The sequence below is a fragment of the Gossypium raimondii genome, chromosome 6 (genome assembly GCF_025698545.1).
Source record: "Gossypium raimondii isolate GPD5lz chromosome 6, ASM2569854v1, whole genome shotgun sequence".
Classification (NCBI taxonomy): Eukaryota; Viridiplantae; Streptophyta; class Magnoliopsida; order Malvales; family Malvaceae; genus Gossypium; species Gossypium raimondii.
In genome coordinates, this window is record NC_068570.1 from 58,308,501 (window position 1) to 58,329,948 (window position 21,448).

A 21,448-nucleotide genomic window follows, 5' to 3' on the forward strand; every position below is an offset into this window, starting at 1 on the left:
CAAGCAGCTTGGAAAAGGTTAGTTCCTGATGGTTTGTCTAATGATTTCTTTACCCTTGATTTTGAACAGTGGTTACTGGTTAACATTAAGAATGAGGATAATTTGTTAGTTAAGGGGGGTAAGGTGGGAAATCATGTTTTCTAATGTTGTTTGGAGGTTATGGAAAGGTAGGAATTAGGAAATATTTGCTAACCAACATCTGAGTACAAATGATATTGTCATGACTAGTTGGTCTTGGGCTATGTTGTCAACGAAAAAGAGAGCGATCTTGCGGGAACAAAATTCTATGGGTTGGGAAAAACCTCCGATTGGATAAGTTAAATTGAATGCAGATGGTGGAGTTGATGTTAAATCTAGTAATGCCACGGCTGAGGGTTTGGTAAGAGATCTGAAAGGGGATTGGGTATTTGGTTATGGTTGCAACTTAGGGGTTGGCTCGGTTTTAGATGCTGAACTTCAAGCAGTTTTGGATGGGGTTAGAATAGCATAGGACAAAGGGGTGTGTAGGTTGTTAGTCGAGAGTGATAGCAAAAGTGTTGTGGAATCAATACTTGGAATAGGGAAAATGGGAACTCATAAGGTGGGTTGGAGATTTGTAGCTGGATGAAGAGGGATTGGCAGGTTCAAATCAGGCATGTGGTAAGGTCAATGAACATAACAACAGAAGTGATGTCTAAATGAGCTGGAGATTTAACGCAGATCTTATAACTAATAGTGGTTTTGGTTTTTGGTTGAACTAAAGCTCAACTTCCTCATTTGTAACTAAAAAAAAACCCTAAGAATTTTTCTTTTTTTTCTTCAAGCCGTTTGCTTCTTCTCCCTTATTTTGCTCAGTGAAGGTGCTAGCCTTCGCGTTGGCTACTACTCGTCTTTTCCCCCTTCCCTCTCACTAACCCTTTCTTTTTATTGTTTTCCTCATTCACTCTACATGCTTTCTTTTTAGTTTGCTAATATGTTTTGTGAGTTTCTTTAATGTTTTCACAAGTTATGATGGACATATAATAGTGTCTGTTGTCACTGAACCCCTATTGGCCACTAATAGTTTCTCTTAGAAAGTAAGTTGGTCATAGATACTTGAATGGTAGTTGTTCACCAACTTCTTAATTTGTTTCTGTTTTGAGAGTATTTCAGAATAATAAATTATTTCACAAATTAGTTTAAACTTGTGTTGTCTTAAGTATTATATATATTTTTTCATTATTTAATAAATCTTTATTTTTTTTAAGTTTTTGTCTTATCTTGTACAAGTTTTTAGTCTTGCTTTTGCATATAGTTTTACTTTTGCAAGTGATTTTAGGGACTTTGTCGTTGTCTTTTCCAGTTTGGTAGATGCTCGGTTTTTTTTGCAATGTTTGCCTGCCATTTTAGACCATTTGGGATTGATTTTCTTATCGTGTTAAGTGCTTGCAATTATTCTAAATATATTGTGCTTGAGTTGTGATAGAGTTAATTGTCAATGTGCCATAATATTATATTGATACTAAGATTTAAGCCTTTTTTGTGTTGATGAAACTGGTCTTTCATCACCTATTTGTTGTTTTTTTTTTCCTAATTTTATAGTCATATTTATGTAATGAATTGATGAATTTCCTTTATAAAAAATTAATTAATATTTTTCTATACATTTTATTAAATAAATTTGGATTGTAATTTTAAATTTTCTAATTTTCTAAGTAAACTTAAAAAATAGAATTATATAGTTAAAAATAATCATATTAATTAAAATTTAGAAAAAAAAGCTTATTCAAAGAAAATTCTTCAACATTGGATATAAAATTTAAAATAAGTTTATAGAATTGTTATTTAATATATGTTAATAGATAAAAACTAACAAAATTTCATGGTTAATATTATACATATAATATTTTTTATAAATGAATAATTTTTATAAAAATATCATAACAATAATATAACTTAAATAAAAATAAAAATAAAAAATATTATTTTATAATAATACACATGTTTCATTTAATTAAATATAGAATCATATTATATTTTATCAATTAAGAAAACTAGTATAACATAGACCTACTCGTGGGCCGACTCAAGTGATCCTGCCCGAAAAGTGGGATGGTTTGGGTAAAAATATAGGCTCAAAAATTTGACATTAACAAAAAAATAAGGTCCGTTTAGAAAATGGGCTAGGCCTCAGGTAAGGCTTTTTCGACTTGGCCTGAGTATGTAAAAAAAAAAACTGCAACTTTCTTTTTACTATTTTTTTTATTATTATTTTTACTGTTTTATTACCATTTCACTATTATATTACTATTATTTTATTGTTATTGTATAACTTATATTTTATTGTTTATTTTATTACTATTTTAGAGACATTTTTATTCGAGTTAAGCTTAAGTAAAATTTTAAATCTATTTTTAGAGTTAATTTAAATCCAAACCTATTAAACAGGCCTAAAATTTTAATTCAGCCTAGCTCAGGGTAAACCTCTAGTATAAGAGTATAACCTAACTTGAAGTACATTTTTTTATATTATAAAAAGACCAAGTGACCTTCTTTGATTTTTCCACACTACCCGTCTTTAATTGTAATCTTTTGGCAATATGTTTCTAGCTGTCCCTAAGAATTCATTTAGAAACAATTCCACTCTTCATCCATCTAACCTTCATTTTCATTCCCTCGTTTTTATCTTTTATTTACCTGCCTGAATCATGAACAATTGCTTCTCAGTAGGAGTTGCTTTAGAGAATTTCATCATTCGTAGCTGGGGTTCCATTATCGGGCATGCTAATTACGTATGCAAGCTTAAACAAACTCTTCCAACTTTAACTGAAGCTCTTCAAGATCTGAGAGCACAAAGGGACGACGTGCAAAGGATGGTTGATATGGCTAAACAACGACTATTGAATTGAAGCGACTTGAGCGAGTTCAGCTACGGCTTTCAAAAGCTGAAACTATGATAACTGAGGCTGAAAAATTGGTTGCAAATGGCCCTCAACAAATGAATAACTTGTGTCTCGGCGGCTTTGCTTCCAAGAATTGCTTGTCTACCTACAAGTTTGGTAAAAAAGTGGCCAAAATGCTTCAAGCAATAAATGATCTCATAAGTAAAGGAGTTTTTGACAAGGTAGCGGAAAGTCAACCTGCAGCTTCAGTGGTGGTAAGACCTGAAGAGCGGCCAATTGCTCTACAACCCACCATCGAAAAAGTATGGAACTGTATTGTGGACAAAGATGTGGGGATCATTGGCCTTTATGGTTTGGGGGGCGTTGGCAAGACAACTCTCTTGACCCAAATCAACAACAAGTTCAGCACTACACCGAATGGTTTCGATGTTGTAATTTGGGCGCTGGTGTCTAATGGTTATGATATAGGAAAGATTCAAAATAAGATCGGTGGAAACATTGGATTTTCAGCTGAATCCTGGAAGAATAAAAGTGTTGAAGAGAAAGCTGTAGATATTTATGGGGTGTTGCGCATCAAGAGATTTGTTGTATTATTGGATGATTTGTGGGAAAGGGTGGATTTGAACTAAGTTGGGATACCAAAACCAAGCCAAGACAATGGTTCCAAACTTATTTGCACCACTCGATGTTTGGAGGTATGTGGCGAAATGGAAGCTCGGGAGAAAATCAAAGTGGAGTACCTGGAGCCAAAAGAGGCTTGGAAATTGTTCCAAGACAAGGTTGGAGATGAAACCCTCAATAGCCATCCAGATATTCGAAAACTAGCTAAACAAGTAGACGAAAGGTGTGGTGGGTTGCCTCTTGCATTAATTACAATTGGTCGTGCCTGTTAAAAATGGCCAACCATGCTGCTATTATGTTTTTGTTAAAATGCATGGTACTATAATGATTCTGTAATTTAGTTTGGTTGAGAATGAACTTTGATGTTGATGTTTTGATGGGTTGGTTGAGCTGATAAGTCAGCTTATCCATGTGTACAAGCAATGTTTTTAAAGTTACTAGGCTACTTAGTGGTATTAGGTAGTAATAACTGATGTGGTTGGCTATAAATGTATTGTTTTTCTTATTGAAAAATTAAGCATATCAGTTGTGAAACTTAGATTGCTTCCTTGCTGCACGTTTGTGAGCAAGTAAATTATTTTTGTTTCTTCCTCCTTTGTTCTCTGTTTTGTTCTTTTTCTAAGAGCTGCTGCCATTGTTCTTTCTTTTTCTTTTTTCTGCCTGTTAACCGAGAGCTTATGCTCTTGATGCTTTGTGTTTCTGCTTGCTGTTTGAAGAGCTTATGCTCTTAGTGTTTCATTGTTTGGTTGTTGCTGCCAGTGTTCCAACAAATGGTATCATGAGCCTAAGTCTTAAGGGACCATTGATTTTGCTTCCCCTGCTCAACATCGGCTCAAACTTATGAGACCTCCAAACAAGCTTCAATAAGCTGAAGGAGGAGTTTCAAGGAAAGGTGTGAGCTTTCCAAATGTGCAAGCTTAGCAAGATGTCAAAGCTGCAAGCTTAGCAAAGTGCGAGCTGATGAAGACACCTGTTGAAGACAATATGCAAAGATGTGAGTCTGTCAAAGGTGTGAGTTCAGCAACATGTGGAAGCTCAATGTGTGTTGTATTGTTGCAAGCCAAAATGGCAGAATGAAGGCAAGCAACTATACTCAGGAACTGTTTGTGCAAGAAGAAACAAGTTGTCAACCAAGGCTGTGAAGGAGGAGAAGACTCCATTTGGTGAACAAATCTTTGGCACAAAAGACTGGGATAGTCAAGTGTGTAAGTCAGATTTGTTGTTTGTGAATGAGGCCAAGGTTGAAAATGAATTGGTCAGCTTGAATCAAAGCATCTAAGAGCTGCCAAGTTCAAAAAACTTGATGAATGACTGGTATTTGCAGCATGGAGTCCAAGGAGGAGTGTTAAAAATGGCCAACCATGCTGCTATTATGTTTTTGTTAAAATGCATGGTACTATAATGATTCTGTAATTTAGTTTGGTTGAGAATGAACTTTGATGTTGATGTTTTGATGGGTTGGTTGAGCTGATAAGTCAGCTTATCCATGTGTACAAGCAATGTTTTTAAAGTTACTAGGCTACTTAGTGGTATTAGGTAGTAATAACTGATGTGGTTGGCTATAAATGTATTGTTTTTCTTATTGAAAAATTAAGCATATCAGTTGTGAAACTTAGATTGCTTCCTTGCTGCACGTTTGTGAGCAAGTAAATTATTTTTGTTTCTTCCTCCTTTGTTCTCTGTTTTGTTCTTTTTCTAAGAGCTGCTGCCATTGTTCTTTCTTTTTCTTTTTTCTGCCTGTTAACCGAGAGCTTATGCTCTTGATGCTTTGTGTTTCTGCTTGCTGTTTGAAGAGCTTATGCTCTTAGTGTTTCATTGTTTGGTTGTTGCTGCCAGTGTTCCAACAGTGCCATGGCTTGCAAGACAACACCCGGGGATTGGAAATATGCAATTGAGATGGTAAAGCGATGTACATCGATGTACATCACCGAAAATGGAAAATGAGGTATTTCCACTTTTAAAATTCAGTTATGATAATTTGTCTAATGTGACAATGAAATGTTTTCTCTTATATTGTTGTTTGTATCCAGAAGATTATTGTATTCCTAGAAAGAGATTAGTGGAGTATTGGTTTTGTGAAGAGATGTTGAATGAATTTGATAGAATTAGTGAAGCTGAAATGTAAGGAGACTATATTATCAACTCTCTTCTTAATGCATGTTTATGGGAAAGGGATGGAGAAGATTTTGTCAAGATGCATGATGTAATCCGTGACATGGTTTTATGGATAGTATGTGAGCTTGAAGCAAAAGAGAATAATTTTTTTGTAAAAGCAGGGGCTCAATTATTTGAAGAACCAGATGTTAAGATATGGGAATGTGCAAAAAGAATGTCAGTCATGAAAAATAATATTGAAGTTACCAGAGAAACACCTAAATGCCCTAACCTTCATTCCTTGCTTCTTAGGAAAATAAGTTGAAAGTGATCAATGATGGGTTCCTCCAGTTTATACCTCATTTAACTGTTCTCAACTTGTCAAATAACAGTCCTTTACAAGTACTGCCTAAGGGAATTTCCCAATTGATTTCATTAGAATGTCTTGATCTATCTCATACAGCTATAAGGGAGTTGCCAATAGAGTTGAAGTCCTTGAGAAAACTGAAAATGTCGGACTTGAGTTGCATACCCTATCTCAGAAGAATCCCACGGCATCTGATATCTAGTTTTTCCAGGCTGCAAATATTCAGAATAACGAGCTTGACAAGGATTATCCAGAGGAAGACAATGTTTTGAATGGTGGTAATGAAAATCTTATAGAGGAATTGAAACGTGTGCAACATTTGAATATACTAAGTATGCTACCATTCACAAGCATGTTTGCTCTAGAAAGATTTCTTAGCTTCAACTTGTTTCGATGCTGCACCCAAGAATTAAGGTTGAGTGGTTTTAAAGAGTCAAATGTGTTCAATGTTTTATGTTTAGAAAATGTGGAGTGTCTACAAACACTAAATTTACGGAATTGCGAGAATGTAGAGGAAATAAAAATGGAAAAGCTGCACACTTGGGTCTCTCCGGGTACTAGTTACACTTCACCCTTTCACACCTTGACTAGCGTTTCATTTCAAGATTGTCACAAATTGACAGACGTGACTTGGCTGATTCTTGTTCCAAATCTAAGGTACCTTCGATTAGTTCAGTGTATTAAAATTGAAGAAATATTGAGCCAAGGAAAGTTTGGTGAAGTGGCTGATGTTAGAGTTCCATACCCTATACCATATTTAAAGCTTGAAAAACTTGTTTTATGCAGTCTATGGAAATTGAAGAGCGTATATTGGGATGTCCTACCCTTCCCATGTTTGAAATGCATTTTTGTAGGCATCTGTCCTGAACTGAAGAAGCTTCCCCTCAATTCTGACAGTGCAAAAGGGAATCGAATCACCATTGATGGAAATGAGGATTGGTGGGCAGAAATAGAATGGGAAAATGAAGCAACTCGACAGACTTTTTTGCCCTTTTTCAGATCTTATTCTTAGTTTCAAGTTTTAAATATGGCAAAGTGCTTCACTTCTGTCCGATAAGTTTTTATCTCCTGCTTCTATTTATGTTTGGCTATCATTTCAACAGTTTCGTGAAAGTAAACTATGCTAAGTTTTCCTTTGCAAACTGATCAAAAAGTACTCCACTTGTTTATTAAAGGTAAAACTTCCCTAAACAATGTCAAATTCTTGAATCCACATATGTATATATATGTGGAACACAGCATGATTACAATCTTTGCTAAGCTGCTATTTACATACATTACTCAGAAGAGGGGAAAGTGTATTATAAGGTACCTATAATTCCCCTACATTTTGGCAGTACAAGTTTCCGGTAAGTTCGTTTTTCTGTTAGATCACTTGTTGAGAGAAATTTGTTGCACATCCAGAAGGTGTTTTTTGGATTTCAAGCAAATAAAGCTCTGCAGCAATGCTCCAATGCTTATGCCGTTGCTGACTCCAACATGGTTGGATGGAAGTATTACGATCCACTCAAAAGGAACCAATAGGCAGGCCATAAGGAACTTTCTGCTTAATGAAGCCATCACTGCATGTTAGGCATGGAGCGGGCTGCACTAGACCCGAACTTGAGCCGTAAGCTTCCCAACAAAAAGATTTAGTGATGCCTCTAGTTTCCAAAACGAGTTGAATATCTTCCAAATATAACCCTTCACATGTAAGGCTATCACTGCAAGCAAATCTTATTGCTTCCTCCACAGCTGATGTTCCCTTAATGTGCACATAGGAGATATTGTCCACTTTAACAGCCAATGTCTGCATACTCCAAGAACGATAAGACAGTGTGTAATCCCATCACGACTACAAATTATGAAATTCTTTGCAGGCCTCAAGCATTATAAAGAACCGATACCTGGTTAGCACATGGCAGGTCTGAATCACAATAATATTGATCAATAATGATCGGATACGCTACATTCTCCATCAATATATTCATGAACTGCATATCGGAAGCATAACCGCTACCTCCCTAGAAAAGATATAAGAAAAACCCAGATTTATCAAGCGTAAATTCCATAGTCAGTAATCCCATTTTCCACACACATGAACACGGGACAAAGACATTTATGAGAATTTGATGATACCTGCCATGTTTTGATCCGCACCCCATTCTCGGTGTTGGAAATGAAAGCTCCATCAACAAGTACATTACGAACCTGTGCCCAAGAGTTTGATTTTCCCAGGCTTCCAATGCTAATCAAAGCACATCAAAGTTAATCAACTTACTCATGCTAACCCTGACCTTAACTAGTCTGAAAAATGATCTTACCTTATACCATGACCAGGTCCACAAACAAAGTTTCTGATTTGGACACGAGAAGTATTGCCAACTATTGAAACGCAATCGTCTCCTAAAAGAATATTGAGTGTAAAATCAAAATAAGAAACTTCAATGTTCATATGTATAAAAGCTGTAGAAATAAAATAAGAAAAGACGGAAAAGGATCCAACCTGTTCTTACAACGCTATTCTTGACTTCAACACCACGGGATGAACTGATATGAATTCCATCTGTATTGGGGCTAGTAGAGGGTGCTATCACTTTAAGATTAGATACCAAAACCCTTAGACAATTAGTGAATGCTATATGCATCTGTTGACTGTTGACCAGCATAAGATCATGGACTTTCAGATCCTTACACTTGTGGAAAGTCAAAGCCTACATTTCATTTGTGAAAACAATTAGGGGAACATAACATTCCCTGAGGCATGCTAGTAAGAAAGAAGTTACATGGCACTAACTAGGACATACGGTTGGAGCATGCCGACATGGCTGCAAAAAGGAAATCAAAGCCACTTTAAGGATAGTTCAGAGAAAAATATCGGAAAAGAAACATAGATACAAAAACTTGGAGCATCAATCATTACATTTGTTTTCTTTCTTTTGCAAGACCTAGCCCACCATTGTTGTCCCATTCCGTTGATAGTTCCTCCCCCAACTACATGTAGGTGTTTAACCTCACGAAAGTAAAGCCACTTGCGAGGATTCAAACCATCCCAGACATTGGGGTTTTTTGGAGCAACAATGGTACCTGAAATCTATTTAAAGACAATTCCAAGCGGTGACCGGAAGGAATGTTAAGTACTAATATAAGGAAGAGAATGACATATGATAAAGAAATGTTGGTTATAAATTTACCATCAAAGTGATCTTTGACTTGCAATGCCCACCAAGCTCAACAGGATGAACCAGGTAAGTATATCCAGCTGGTATTACAATCCTTATCCTGCCTGGGAAAGAACATGCTACATTCCAGGCATTTTCAAAAGCCTGAAAAAGCAGGGACATATTACAATATCAGCAAACAATTTTATGTCTAGCAAGTTGGTTAATTTAACATCAAAATGTAAACTTTACAAAAAAAAAAAAAGAACATTTGGTGATTGCTATATCAAGGTAAAAGTACCGTAGAGGCCTCTATACTAGGAGTCAGATTGCATTTTACCCCCTCCCCTAAAAGAAAGACAAATTAGTCCCTATACATTAAATCAAAGAGAAAACTGATCAATCAGTTAAAAATTTCATCCATTTCTACTATTAAAAATTGGTCCATCTATGTTAGCATGAGGTATACGTGGCACGTCATATATCACTATCTGGTTATTCCACAACCAAGCCAGTTTTTAACAATACAAATAGATGAAATTTTTAATAGAAAGAACCAATTTACTCTTTAATCTAATGTACAAGGACTAGTTTGTCTATATTTTGAGTAAAGGGAGCAAAATGCAATCTGACTCCTAGTACAAGGGCCTCCATGGTTCTTTTACCCTATATCAGTTATCCTTATTTAATAAACCAGACTATAGAATGTATACATACAGTTCTACCCAAATTGCAAAATATTAATAATAAATTTCAATTACATTACTAACCAATCAGTATTAAACAAGAAAACTGCTTGGAAGGATATTAAATCCCACCTTCATTCCTCAAACATTCCCAAATTACTACAAAAATGAGATAACCCTGTCCTTGATTATTTTACCACAATCAATAAATTCTTCAATTTCTCAGAAAGGGTACCATTCAACTCACAAGTACACTAAATTAACAACATACTCGTCATTTCTAAAACTGAAAATTATATATAATATGAAAAAGAAAAAGGCATGAAATTGATACCCTGGTGTCATTATGGTAACCATCTCCTTTAGCACCAAAATCACTGACAGAGAGAACCTGTTTAGCTCTGGGTCGGATTCTTGCTGATGACCCAGATTTTGGGAGCTGTAAAAGTGAGTCAAAATCAAAGCTTTCTGCATGTACTACAACATTTGAATGCATTAACATAAAACTGCAAATGAAAACGATGATGTTCCATGTTGAACATGAAGAACAATACACGATTAAACCCAGATTTTTCATGTTGTTATATGAAACATCAAAGCAAAAGAAAGAAAGAAAGAAAGAAAGAAGAGCTGTAACAGAGATTTGATAAATGGTGTGTGGGGTTTTAGAAAAAAATGTAGGAAGCTTCAAAACATGGGATGTTTATGGTTTGGTTTCTTCACTATAAATCAAAAGAGATTCTTTTCATTGCCTTTATTTGTTTGGTTTTTAGTTTGCTTTGTTCATTTTATTACTGTTTTGGTAAGGCTTTGTGTTATTGTGGACACAGTCTCTAGTAAGAACTGCAAAGATCAGGTCACGAGAATTTCGGTTGTGATTGAAACGGTATCGTTTTCAACTATTTTTAAAAAGGTCAAATGCTGTTATTAGTCCATGTACTCTGCATAAGATATGAATTACACTTTAATTTGATCAACTTTAGTCCTTATATTTTTCAAAATTTGAAATTTAGTCTTTACCTAAACGGTAGATGTTAAATTCATTTGGTTAAATTTAGTTATTAGTATTATACTTTAGGTAAATTTAGAGATTTAGTTCGTATTCTTTTAATTGATTATTCTAAGTTCTTATACTTTTCGAGTTTTGAAATTCGATCTTAACAAAATGATAGCCGTAAAATCCATTAACTAGCTTTTTAGTGAGTAATACGTGAAAGTAATAATCGATATGATATTACATATGTGTTAATATATTTATTACATTAAAGTTTAAAAATAGCATAACTTAATAATTAAACAATTATCTTTTATAAAAAATTAAATTTAAAAATATAAAAACTAAATTCACTAATGGCATAATTTAATCCCTTAAGTCAAATTCTACTATAGCTTATAATGAATCATGGATTTTTTTTTGAAATTTAAATTTGATTTAATTTAAAGAGCTTTGATGAATTAGTTAAGGTGTTTTTCTCGGTAAATATACATTTTGGTATTTGAATTTGACTTTAAGATTCAAATAGATACTTAAACTTAATTACTTAAGGGGTTTTTTTTTTCATTTAGTTAATTTGGGGCTTAAACTATTTGGGATAATAGCATATTTTCCTCCAAACTTTGACCAATCTTCTAATGTGAAACCTCTACTTTCAAAAAGTTAATTTTGATACCTGAACTTTGTTTCCATTTATCAATATGGTACCTCCTTTTAACAAAAAAATATTTTATGAACACTTCCCACCACATTATTCATGGTCCCTTTCCAATTATTTGATGACATTTCATCAACTTTTTCCATGTGATTGGTACATAATTTTGGTAATTTTTTACCTTGAACTCTGAACCTCGAACCCAAAATCCCAAACTTTGAACCTCAAGCCCCAAACCCTTAAGGATTCGAGGTTCAAGGTTAGGGGCTTGGGGCTCAAAATTCGAGGTTTTGGGTTCGAGTTTGAGTTTGGGATTCGAGATTCAGGATTCTAAATTCGGGATTCAGGGTTCTGGAATAAAAAAATATCAAAATTCTGTATCAATGGCATGGAAAAGAATTGCTGAAATGTCATTAAATAATTGAAAAATGACCATGGATGATGTGGTGAGAAGGGTCCATAAAATAATTTCTCACTTTTAACTTTGTTATATGGCATTTTGGCCAATAAAAAGGTGACATGTGGCCCATTTTGCCATGTCAACAAGCTTATTAACAACTTTAAAGGACTAAAAAATAAAAATTACAAAAATAAATAATTAACCAAAATTGAAATAAAGAAAACGTAAATAAAAAATGAAATAATATGCTAACAAAAGTACACAAATCACCTTATAATTGGACACGTGTGCTGACATGTCAGAAATTAATGCCATTAGTTAGAGGTACCAGATTGATTAATGACACAAAAACAAGGTATCAAAATGGACATTTTGAAAGTAGAGGTACCACATTAAAAGATTGATCAAAGTTTAGAGGCTAATATGTCATTATCTCAAACTTTTTTATCCAATTAGATACCTGAATTTGACTTTTTTGTTCAAATTGATGCATGAATTTGACTTCATAGTTCTAATTGACTCAAATAACTAAGTACTAATTTGGATAAAAGAAAATCAAGTTTAAGTATCAATTTGAACCAATAAGCCAAGTTTAGGTATCTAATTAGATCAAAGTAAATTTTAGGCACCAAATTGAAGGTTAAAGCCAAATTCAAGTACTTAATTTGACAAAAAAAATCTTTAAGTACCAATTTGAACCTTAAAACCAAGTGCAAGTACTGAAATGTATATTTACTTTTTTCTTGAATTGGTAAAGGTAAGTTACGCATATTTAGAAAACGGGTGGGCCCCATTATTTTAGTTGGCCATCTCATCTACCATTCAAAATGCAGCCCAAAGTAGGACTGATTAAATAAAATTAAAATTAAAACATTGTAATTATTTGAATCAAATCTAATTTTATTTTTATTTAAATAATTTAAATGTTTTATAATGTAAAAATAAATATTTTATATTTAAAATATGAATATAATTTAAAATTTTCATATAAAATCATTTTTCAGATAAATACTAAATAAGAGTTATTGATTTTTTATTTATCTGAATAATTATTTTTAAAATATTTAATAAAAATATAAAAATAATTAAGAATTGAACCGAATTATCACGAACAATTCAAGAAATTCAAAAATGTTCGGACCCAAAAGTTTATATTTTGAATATAAGTGTGTTGTTTTCTATGTTAAAAGAATAACTTTAGCCCAAAAATGAAGATATTTAAGTCTAATCCGATTTGATTCCAGATTTAATTAAGACGAAATAATATCTTACCCATAAATTTAATATTTAATTTCACCTTTTTCACCTCAAATTTTTATAGGTATAGGGAAATCCTTTACATTTATTTTATAACATCAATTTATGGTTTTATTAATTTGTTATTTTTCTAAAGGATTTATTTAGCATAGTGAACTTTGCATAATAATTCAATTAAATTCAAGTAATAAATTCAATTAAATTTCAAAAGTAGTGTTTTTAGAAATTGACCAAATGACAAGTTTAGAATAAGGTAAAAAAATTAATTTACTCAGTAAATCGATTTAATTGATTTAAAAACGTATTGAATCAGTTGAATCGGATTTAATATTTTTTAATAATTATTTTATTTTAACTATTAATGAAAAAAAGAAGAAAAGAGAAAAGACAGAAGAGAATCATCTTCTTTTAATAAAGCCAAAGCACCATTACAAAATATAAATAAAACTCTCTAAAATAAAAGACAATAAAACCATAGAATTGAAACCATAAATAATCATCACAAGAAAAAGTACTACATTGCCAAGAATCTTATAAAAGAAACATGACAAAATGCTTGTGGTGTTCATCATCAAAGCCAGTAACATTCTCTCATTATAATCTCCTATTAATTGCCTCAAAACACCTACAACATCAATTCCAATGAAAATATTAATTAGAATTAGAATTTAAAAAAGAAGAAGAAATATTTAATAATATAAGGTCGAAAGAAATGTACCCAAAAATGGATATAGTAGCATGCATGTGATTTAATATGAAGCTCTATTGTTGAATTCTCTTGGAGCACTGCATCTGAAACATTCCATTCTGCTAGCAAAATTATGTTCATTGCACCCTAACCTGGTACATATCCAATCCCCTGATTTCCAGCCGGATCGGTTACCTCCGAACCCTCTTGATCGGGACATGTCGAAGTCGAAACCTCCAGCCGACTCGTCCTTGAACGCGCCGCAATTGAAACAAGTAGACCGGCTCGCGAAATTGTGGGTGCCGCAGTTTCCAGCCGTGCAATACCAGTCACCAGGTCGAACGTCCGAGCCTGCGGTGAACCCCAATGTCGAGCCGACTCTAATACCGTATCGAGATTCACCGCAGCGTTGGCAGTTGTCCCTCCTTTGGAAGTTGAGGTGTTGGCATGACCTGCAGTTCCAATCTCCTGGCCTGCTCATGTTTTCTTACAAAACAAAAACACAAAACACATTATTAAGATTCGAAGTTACAGATGTAATTAAGAAATAAAATGAAAAACCAACCTTAAATTGCTAAATAAAATGGGAAAAATATGGTGAATTTGGATGATATAATGATGAAGTACTTGTTGAAAGAACCCTTGAAGTAATGGCTTATTGAGAAGCTCTTTATATACAAACACTTCGACCACTGAAAAAGGAATAAATGGTGGACTGTATATGTACTTTTTCGTGTTCTTCACATTTAGCCTTGATAAATTAAATAAATTAAATATATAATATAATAAAATATCTAAAAAAAGAAAAGGGATAAAGAGAAAAATTATGATTCCAAAGACTGGAAATTTTGAACAAATGATTCGGCTTCGACTTCCTTTCTAGGGTTTTGGGATTATATAGAAACAATTTAGCTCTTTTTTTTTAATTAAATTTTTTTAGTAACCCGATGCATATTTCTTTTGTGACATTAAAGTGGGGAAATTATACTATATGTGGTTTAAAGAATTAATATTCCGAATTCGAAATATAATTAAATTTAGTCTAGGTAGTATTCGAATTTAATAGGATGGAGATGAAGGCGGAAATGGGTGGTTCATCTTGTTTAGTATAAGGGAGAGTTACCGTGAAGGGAGTTTTGGGAAGAGGTAGAATTAAAGTCGAGTAAGAAGTCCCTTTTCCTTGTGAAGTTGAGGGTTTTTATACTCTTAGCTGCAATTCCGAGATATTACATGTTAAGTCTATTGGTGGGTCAAGTACAAGTGATTAAGTGGTTTCCCATCATAGGCCTAAATAGGGTAAGGATTGGACATGCAGTCAATCACTTCAAATGGGATGCGATAGTTGAGCTCAGAGACGGCGATTAGTGAGTGAGGTCTACATTGACCTACACGATGGTAAGTCGAGGAATATTTTTGAGGGGTGTGTTTGAGGAGTAAATAAAGCCTTTGTAAGGAATAAATTTGAAGGATGCGTTTGAAAGGTTATCTTTGAAGGGTGGAGGAATAACAAAACTCAAGTGGGATAATGACCATAATGATTCATGCAATTTAGGGCAAGTTGGCCGTGTAGGACGTGACGATTTTTTGTTTATCTCGATTTTTAATTCTTTCATTTTAATTTTATTCGATGCAGTAGCTTCTAATTTTGACTCTGACTCGAAAAAGATTTTCTTGAACCATCTCGACTTGTCCAAAAATTTATAAGGTTTTTTGCCATATCTAACATCAGTCCAACAAATGAGGATCCCACACAAAAGCAAACGGGAGATTCTGTAACCCTATAAGCACAACAAAGCTAACCCTAAAGAAATTTGTTCCATCAAGTGTGCTGAAACCCTGAACATTACACAAAAGGCTCTTGGAGACCACTGCCCTTTGGACCCTCCTCTTTGAGAAAGGAGGGTGAGAAATAGTTACAGTCATTGTAAACATGGGTTGTTTCTATTTTGGTTATTTATTTATTTTCTACTTTCGTCGCTTGAAGATAAAAATGGATCAAATTTGTCATTTTATTGTTAAATGATAATGAAAGACTAACAGTGCAATTTGATTATTCTAAAATAAGGATAAACTATTTGTCTGTTATTCTAAACAAGAGTCATTCTTATTTTGATTGCAGTAATCTTTCAATACCATTTAACGGTGAAGTGATCAATTTGATAAATTTTATTTTTACAAAAATAAAATAAAATAACCAAAATAGAAACAGCCCTTACTTAAAATGAACAACGGTATAATTTACCTATAAATTATTAATAAAAATTAACCATTCATTACACATTACATATTCTGGTCATATCTACTCTATTTTAAGATAATGTCTAAAACTATCTATAGCCCCTCTCCAAGTCATAAATAGGAGGATAATGCGTTTTACCGCACTCGAACCTACATTCTCCTACATTGATAATAATACATATACTAATTAATCGAATTAAAATTCAATCAACAACGACATAATTTGTAATCGTTTCCCACAATTTTCACAGGACAAAGAGAACAAAATGGATTGCATTTTCATTTGACGGTCAAGAATCATGAGAAGTATTTCTTTTTTCTTTCTTGGAATGTAATGAATATTCTGAACATTTAAAAAACCAAAGGAGGGCCACATCCAATTAAATTTAGCTCAATTATTTTGGTATTGTCACTTTCAATATCCTACAACAATGGCAGTCAACACATATAAATGAGAGAAAAATTGTTGTTGCTTTTACGTATATTTGAATGTTCTCCTTCTTTATTTTGTACTTAAAAAGCTCCAATTTTGAGTAAAGGAATTCTCCTACAAATTTACTATCAACTCAAAAACCATTTTATTTATTGAATATGTAAGGTAATTTATGAAAATATAATATCAAATGTAGGAGAAATTATTTTATGGACCATTCCCATCACATCATCTATGATCTCTTTCTAATTATTTAATGACATTTCAGGAATCATTTTCCATGTTATTGACATATAATTTTGGTGATTTTTTAACCCTGAATTTTGAACCCAAACTGTAAATCTCAAACCCTAAACCTCGAACCCTAAGCCCAAGTTTAAGATTCAATGTTTGGGGTTAGAGTTCAAGATTTGAAATTCGAGTTTGAGGTTCATGATTTAGAATTTAGGGTCAAGGTTCGGGATTAGAGATTTAGGGTAAAAAAATTACTAAAATTATGTGTCAATGACATGGAAAAAATTGTTGAAATGCCATTATATAATTAGAAAGGGACCATGGATGATGTGTTAGAAGAGTCCATAAAATAATTTCTCCAAATGTAGTGGTAAAACACATTACACTTTAAAAGAAAGAATTCAGTTCGAATATTGAAAATAACATTATTTAAAAGAGTAATCACGAACCCAAAAAAATTATATAAAAATTATACTTTATCTTTTTAAAACTTTATAATTAAATTTCAGTCCTCTAATATATATATATACACAAATGTTACTTAATGAACTAATTAAGGAATCATGCATGAAGAGAAAAAGGCAAATGAAAGGAAAAAAAAGTGAGGAAAAAAGGAAGAGCAAAATGGAGAGTTTCAATAAAGATGAGGGTGGTGTGATGATAAATAGAATAACATGTAGTTCGAGGTTTTCTATTTTTATGATTTTGACCATCTTTTTCTTTTTCTCTTTTTTTATGCGGCTACCAGCTGCTTTGCTTTACCATTTCAATTCCATTTTGTTTTTCTTCTCTTAAAATCACTTTTTTTTGGCTTTATAATATTCTATCAACACCTTTTTCTTGTTCATTATCCATGTTTATGACCCCAATTTATTTGTTATTTTGTGATTAAAATGAATCTAAAATAAAGCCCATCACTGCAATGTAAATTAATCTCTAATTTATTTATCCTAATTTAAATGCAAAAGCAACTAATTAAGGGGGGGAAAAAAAGAGAAATAGATTATAAGAGACGTACGAAGAAGGGAGTGGAGTCCATTCTCTTGAAGAGCGGTAAAGGAAGCAGGGAGCAAACTGTAAAGAAAGGGGGGAGTGAGTGGGCTGCTGCTGATTTTATTCGCCTTGGGAATCGTTTCCATGCATTGATTACGATCATCTTAATATTCCCCCTCTCGAAAGCTTCCCAATTTTATCCTATTTTGAAAGAATTGGATCCACGATTGAAATTAGTTTAAAAAAACTATGCCAATTATTTATTTGATTTAGTTTTAATCTAGGTTGAGATTATAAAATCTTCACCCAAACTCAAATTAAAATGAGTGAAACTTAATAGATTAAGGGTGGGTTTGGATGAACGATTAGGTGCGGTGCGGTGCGTTTAGCCCACTTTTTGTCTCACGCTACAGTGTTGCTACAATATCTAATCTCACCGTCACCGCTGGTTTTACACTAACCGCAGGTAAACGCACCGTCCATCCAAACTCACCCTAAGTTGGATAAGTCACCTGAAACTTGAGTAGGTTTAATGATTGAACCCAATTAGACTAATGAAATTTGTTAATAATAATTAAATAAAAGCTAATGAAATTAAAAAAATTGAAAAATTCATAAATGGTTGAATTATCGTTTTTATTATGATAATGATTTGCTTTATTTTCAGTTATATAGTTGAACCAAGCAAATTACTAATTTTCAATTCAATTAATCGATTTAATCTAGTTCTGACAACAGTACTTTTGTTTTATAAATAATATTTTGTTAGTAGGCGTTTAAATCTCCCTTTATATAATTACTGGTTTTAAAAAGTTCCGACCCATTCTCTCAAATTTTCAGTAAAAGTATCATAGCACTTCTCATACTATATTTTAAATTACATTTTGATCCCTCTAATAAAAAGGATAAACTAATTCCGCTGCATTAGATGAAGGAACAATATAGTCCCTCTTGTTAAAATTGTGTGTTAAATACTTATTTTCTTGTTAAATAGTTGCTTTTGTTAAATCTCACATGGAGACCTTGATCACACAATATGCTTATCAAGTCTTTCTGCAAGACATTTTTAAGGTTAGGAAATCATTCAATACTAAGTGTACCTTTACTAGTAACTCTACCATTTTTTTCATCTCCAAATTAGGGCACTCTACCATCAAAGAGCTCACAAGTACATCCTTTAAAATTGACATATCTCCAGTTATATGCTTTGAGTAACCATTGTTATACCAAAGGTTTTGGTGGATGTGCCATCACTTCAGTGTGTGAAATGATAAAACATTTATGCTCCTTTTTTTCACGACTTTTTGTGGTTGTTGTTGAGTTGTGACAACCTCTATATAAGCACCTGGGTAGAACTACACGAGAATAAAATAATTTTTTTCTATTAGATATTTCTTCAGTTGCAACTGGACAAAGTAACTATTAGTAGAATAATAGAAATAGATAACAAAAAATTGTTCACGTAGTTCAAAAACTTCTTACATCTGTAGAGTCTTGTCCAGAGAGTAATTCACTATAAACAAATACGAAATGTGACTTAAGTCCAACTCACTCACCAAATTGCAACCTTACTCCTATACTTTGAATTAGATCACTCCCCCTTTTAAGTCTTTCCTCCTGAAAGCTTTAGATGTAAACTAACGAATGAACATAATTTAGCTTACTTATAATTTTGCTCTCAAAGAAATAGTTCCTAATTGAACAAATAAAGTGCTTTCTAACATAAACAACTCATCCATTATATATGCATAAAATGTTTGTTCAATTACAATCAATATCAATCTTTAGTTCTACTAAAATAGCCACTTAAAAAAGTCCTAAATGAAGCATCTATTCAATAGGGATCTTCTAGTCTTCAAGCTCCTTTAAGACCAAATTTTATCTAAGAGAACTTTGATTGTATTTAAAGTTTGAATCCAATCATTGCTTGGCTTGATTCTCACATGTAAAGTCTTCACTAATGTGTTGCTAAAAAGTCTTAAAAAATCAACAATTAAAGGTCCAACATATTTGATCCAAACATATCAAATAAATAAGACAAGTTATAATGTTTTACCAGCTCTTTCTTAAGTTGCAACTGATGTTCAAGTATACAATGGCAACTCGCAGTAACAAAAGGTTTGCATGGTGTAAATGAATCAACAGCAAAACAAAGTCCTGCATCCTCTTCTTTCAGAACCTAATATCTCATCCAACATTTCACTTTTAGTGCCAAGCTTTTTAAGAATTGCTTTTGTAACATCTAGCTTAGTCTTGTGTTTAGATAATGGAACACTTTTTTTTATCAACAAGTTTAGCCATCTTTGAATTTTTCTATTTGAGACTTGCTACCTCACCAATGAGTTGTTCATTCACATTACACAAACGATCTCATTTGTCTAGCGTCACTTTGTATATGTTTCAACCATTTGCATGTCCACATCATCATCGTTGTCACTGTCAGCTATTGTGTTTTCAGCTATGGGCACAACACCTTTTAGTTTTGCAGAATAGTTCAGTTGTCTAGGTTGCGCCTACTAGAACACCTTCATTACTTCTATTTGAACTTCCCAAATACAAGATCTTCATCAAATCAACTAAGTGTTTGCTCTTTTACGAATCGAATGTTCTTCTGGTTATGTTGTGGTAAAAGATGTAGCCACAATAGTCGAGACAACAACAATGACATTATGCACACAAAGATTATTAACGTAGTTTGAACTTGACCTATGTTTGTAGACCCTTCCTCAAAGAACCAATTACAAATAATGATTTAAGTCCAACTGCAACACTAAATTGCAGTCTCACCTTTGCACATCTAAGTGTAGTTACCTCTAATTACAAATCTAGTCACGCAATCTTGAACAAATATGATAAATTCACCCAATTTCTCTTTATGTTAAACTCTACAATGTATAACAATCAAAAAGCCAACTTAGTGCCAGAATATTGGATGTGGCATCTTTTGCACAATTTTAAATCTTAACAAATTGAATTTTATTTTTAAAGCATAGAGAGACTACAAGAGAGCCTTTTACATCTCAAATTCAAAAATAAAAAATGAAAAAAATAATTATATTTATAAAATTATAATAGCAAATGCTCTAGCAAGTCAAAGCAGAAAAGCTTTGAGGAAAGGATAATTTACATCTTAGGTTATTAAACTTAACATCAATTTTCATATAGGACACAAATCTTTAATTTCATTGAATTTTATCATCATACTTTTTTATTAACAAATTAAGTAATTTATGTTAATTTTGTTAAATAACTTTAATGTCAAAGCAAGCTCGAATGTATATCTGAATGAGGTTTACCGAGTCAAAATTTTCCATTAAAATTACTTAATAGAACTAACATACAGAAATTAATTTATTAATAATTAAAGTTGATCGACTTAATTCGATATAATTAAAAATATGTGACGTACATGATAATTGATGCTAAATTCTGTGACCTCAAATGTAAATTACCCGGGTAAGGAAAAATTCAACCCCTGGAAAATGGGTTACTTGGATGGTTGGTGTCCGGGACATTAGAAGCATTATTAGTAGCATTGTTCATTCCTAAAGTGTTCTTTACTGCTTCAGCAGCTCCTTGTGCCATGTTCTTCATTTGCTCTCCTGTCTGCACTCATATATATATATATATAGGTAAAAGCTGTTAATTAAGAGAAATACTTACCTATTGAGGGGACATCAACTATTTTTGAAAAAAAAATTGAAGGGTATTCTGTTTAGAATCGATGGATCTCTAAATAGATTTAATACCGTCCTAGGTTAAGATTTTGTTTCCCGACTTTGTTGAA

General features: G+C 32.8%; 2 protein-coding genes and 1 pseudogene across 2 annotated transcripts; 1 reads left to right on the forward strand and 2 right to left on the reverse strand.

Moving 5' to 3' along the window:
- Positions 1–2,513: 2,513 nt before the first annotated feature.
- Positions 2,514–7,103, forward strand: LOC105772152 (probable disease resistance protein At4g14610; annotated as a pseudogene).
- LOC105773761 (probable polygalacturonase At1g80170) lies at positions 7,087–10,567 on the reverse strand. Its single transcript, XM_012595861.2, has 9 exons — positions 10,104–10,567; positions 9,117–9,248; positions 8,846–9,016; positions 8,730–8,750; positions 8,429–8,636; positions 8,247–8,328; positions 8,062–8,170; positions 7,830–7,946; positions 7,087–7,732 (listed from the first exon to the last, which is right to left on the reverse strand). The coding sequence occupies exons 1-9, from the start codon at positions 10,344–10,346 to the stop codon at positions 7,451–7,453; spliced, it is 1,365 nt and encodes a 454-aa protein (XP_012451315.1). The 5' UTR covers positions 10,347–10,567; the 3' UTR covers positions 7,087–7,450.
- Positions 10,568–13,465: 2,898 nt separating this feature from the next.
- Positions 13,466–14,529, reverse strand: LOC105774678 (uncharacterized). The gene is made up of 3 exons (XM_012597239.2): positions 14,329–14,529; positions 13,794–14,249; positions 13,466–13,700 (listed from the first exon to the last, which is right to left on the reverse strand). The coding sequence occupies exon 2, from the start codon at positions 14,242–14,244 to the stop codon at positions 13,825–13,827; it is 420 nt and encodes a 139-aa protein (XP_012452693.1). The 5' UTR covers positions 14,245–14,249; positions 14,329–14,529; the 3' UTR covers positions 13,466–13,700; positions 13,794–13,824.
- Between the last annotated feature and the right edge of the window lie 6,919 nt (positions 14,530–21,448).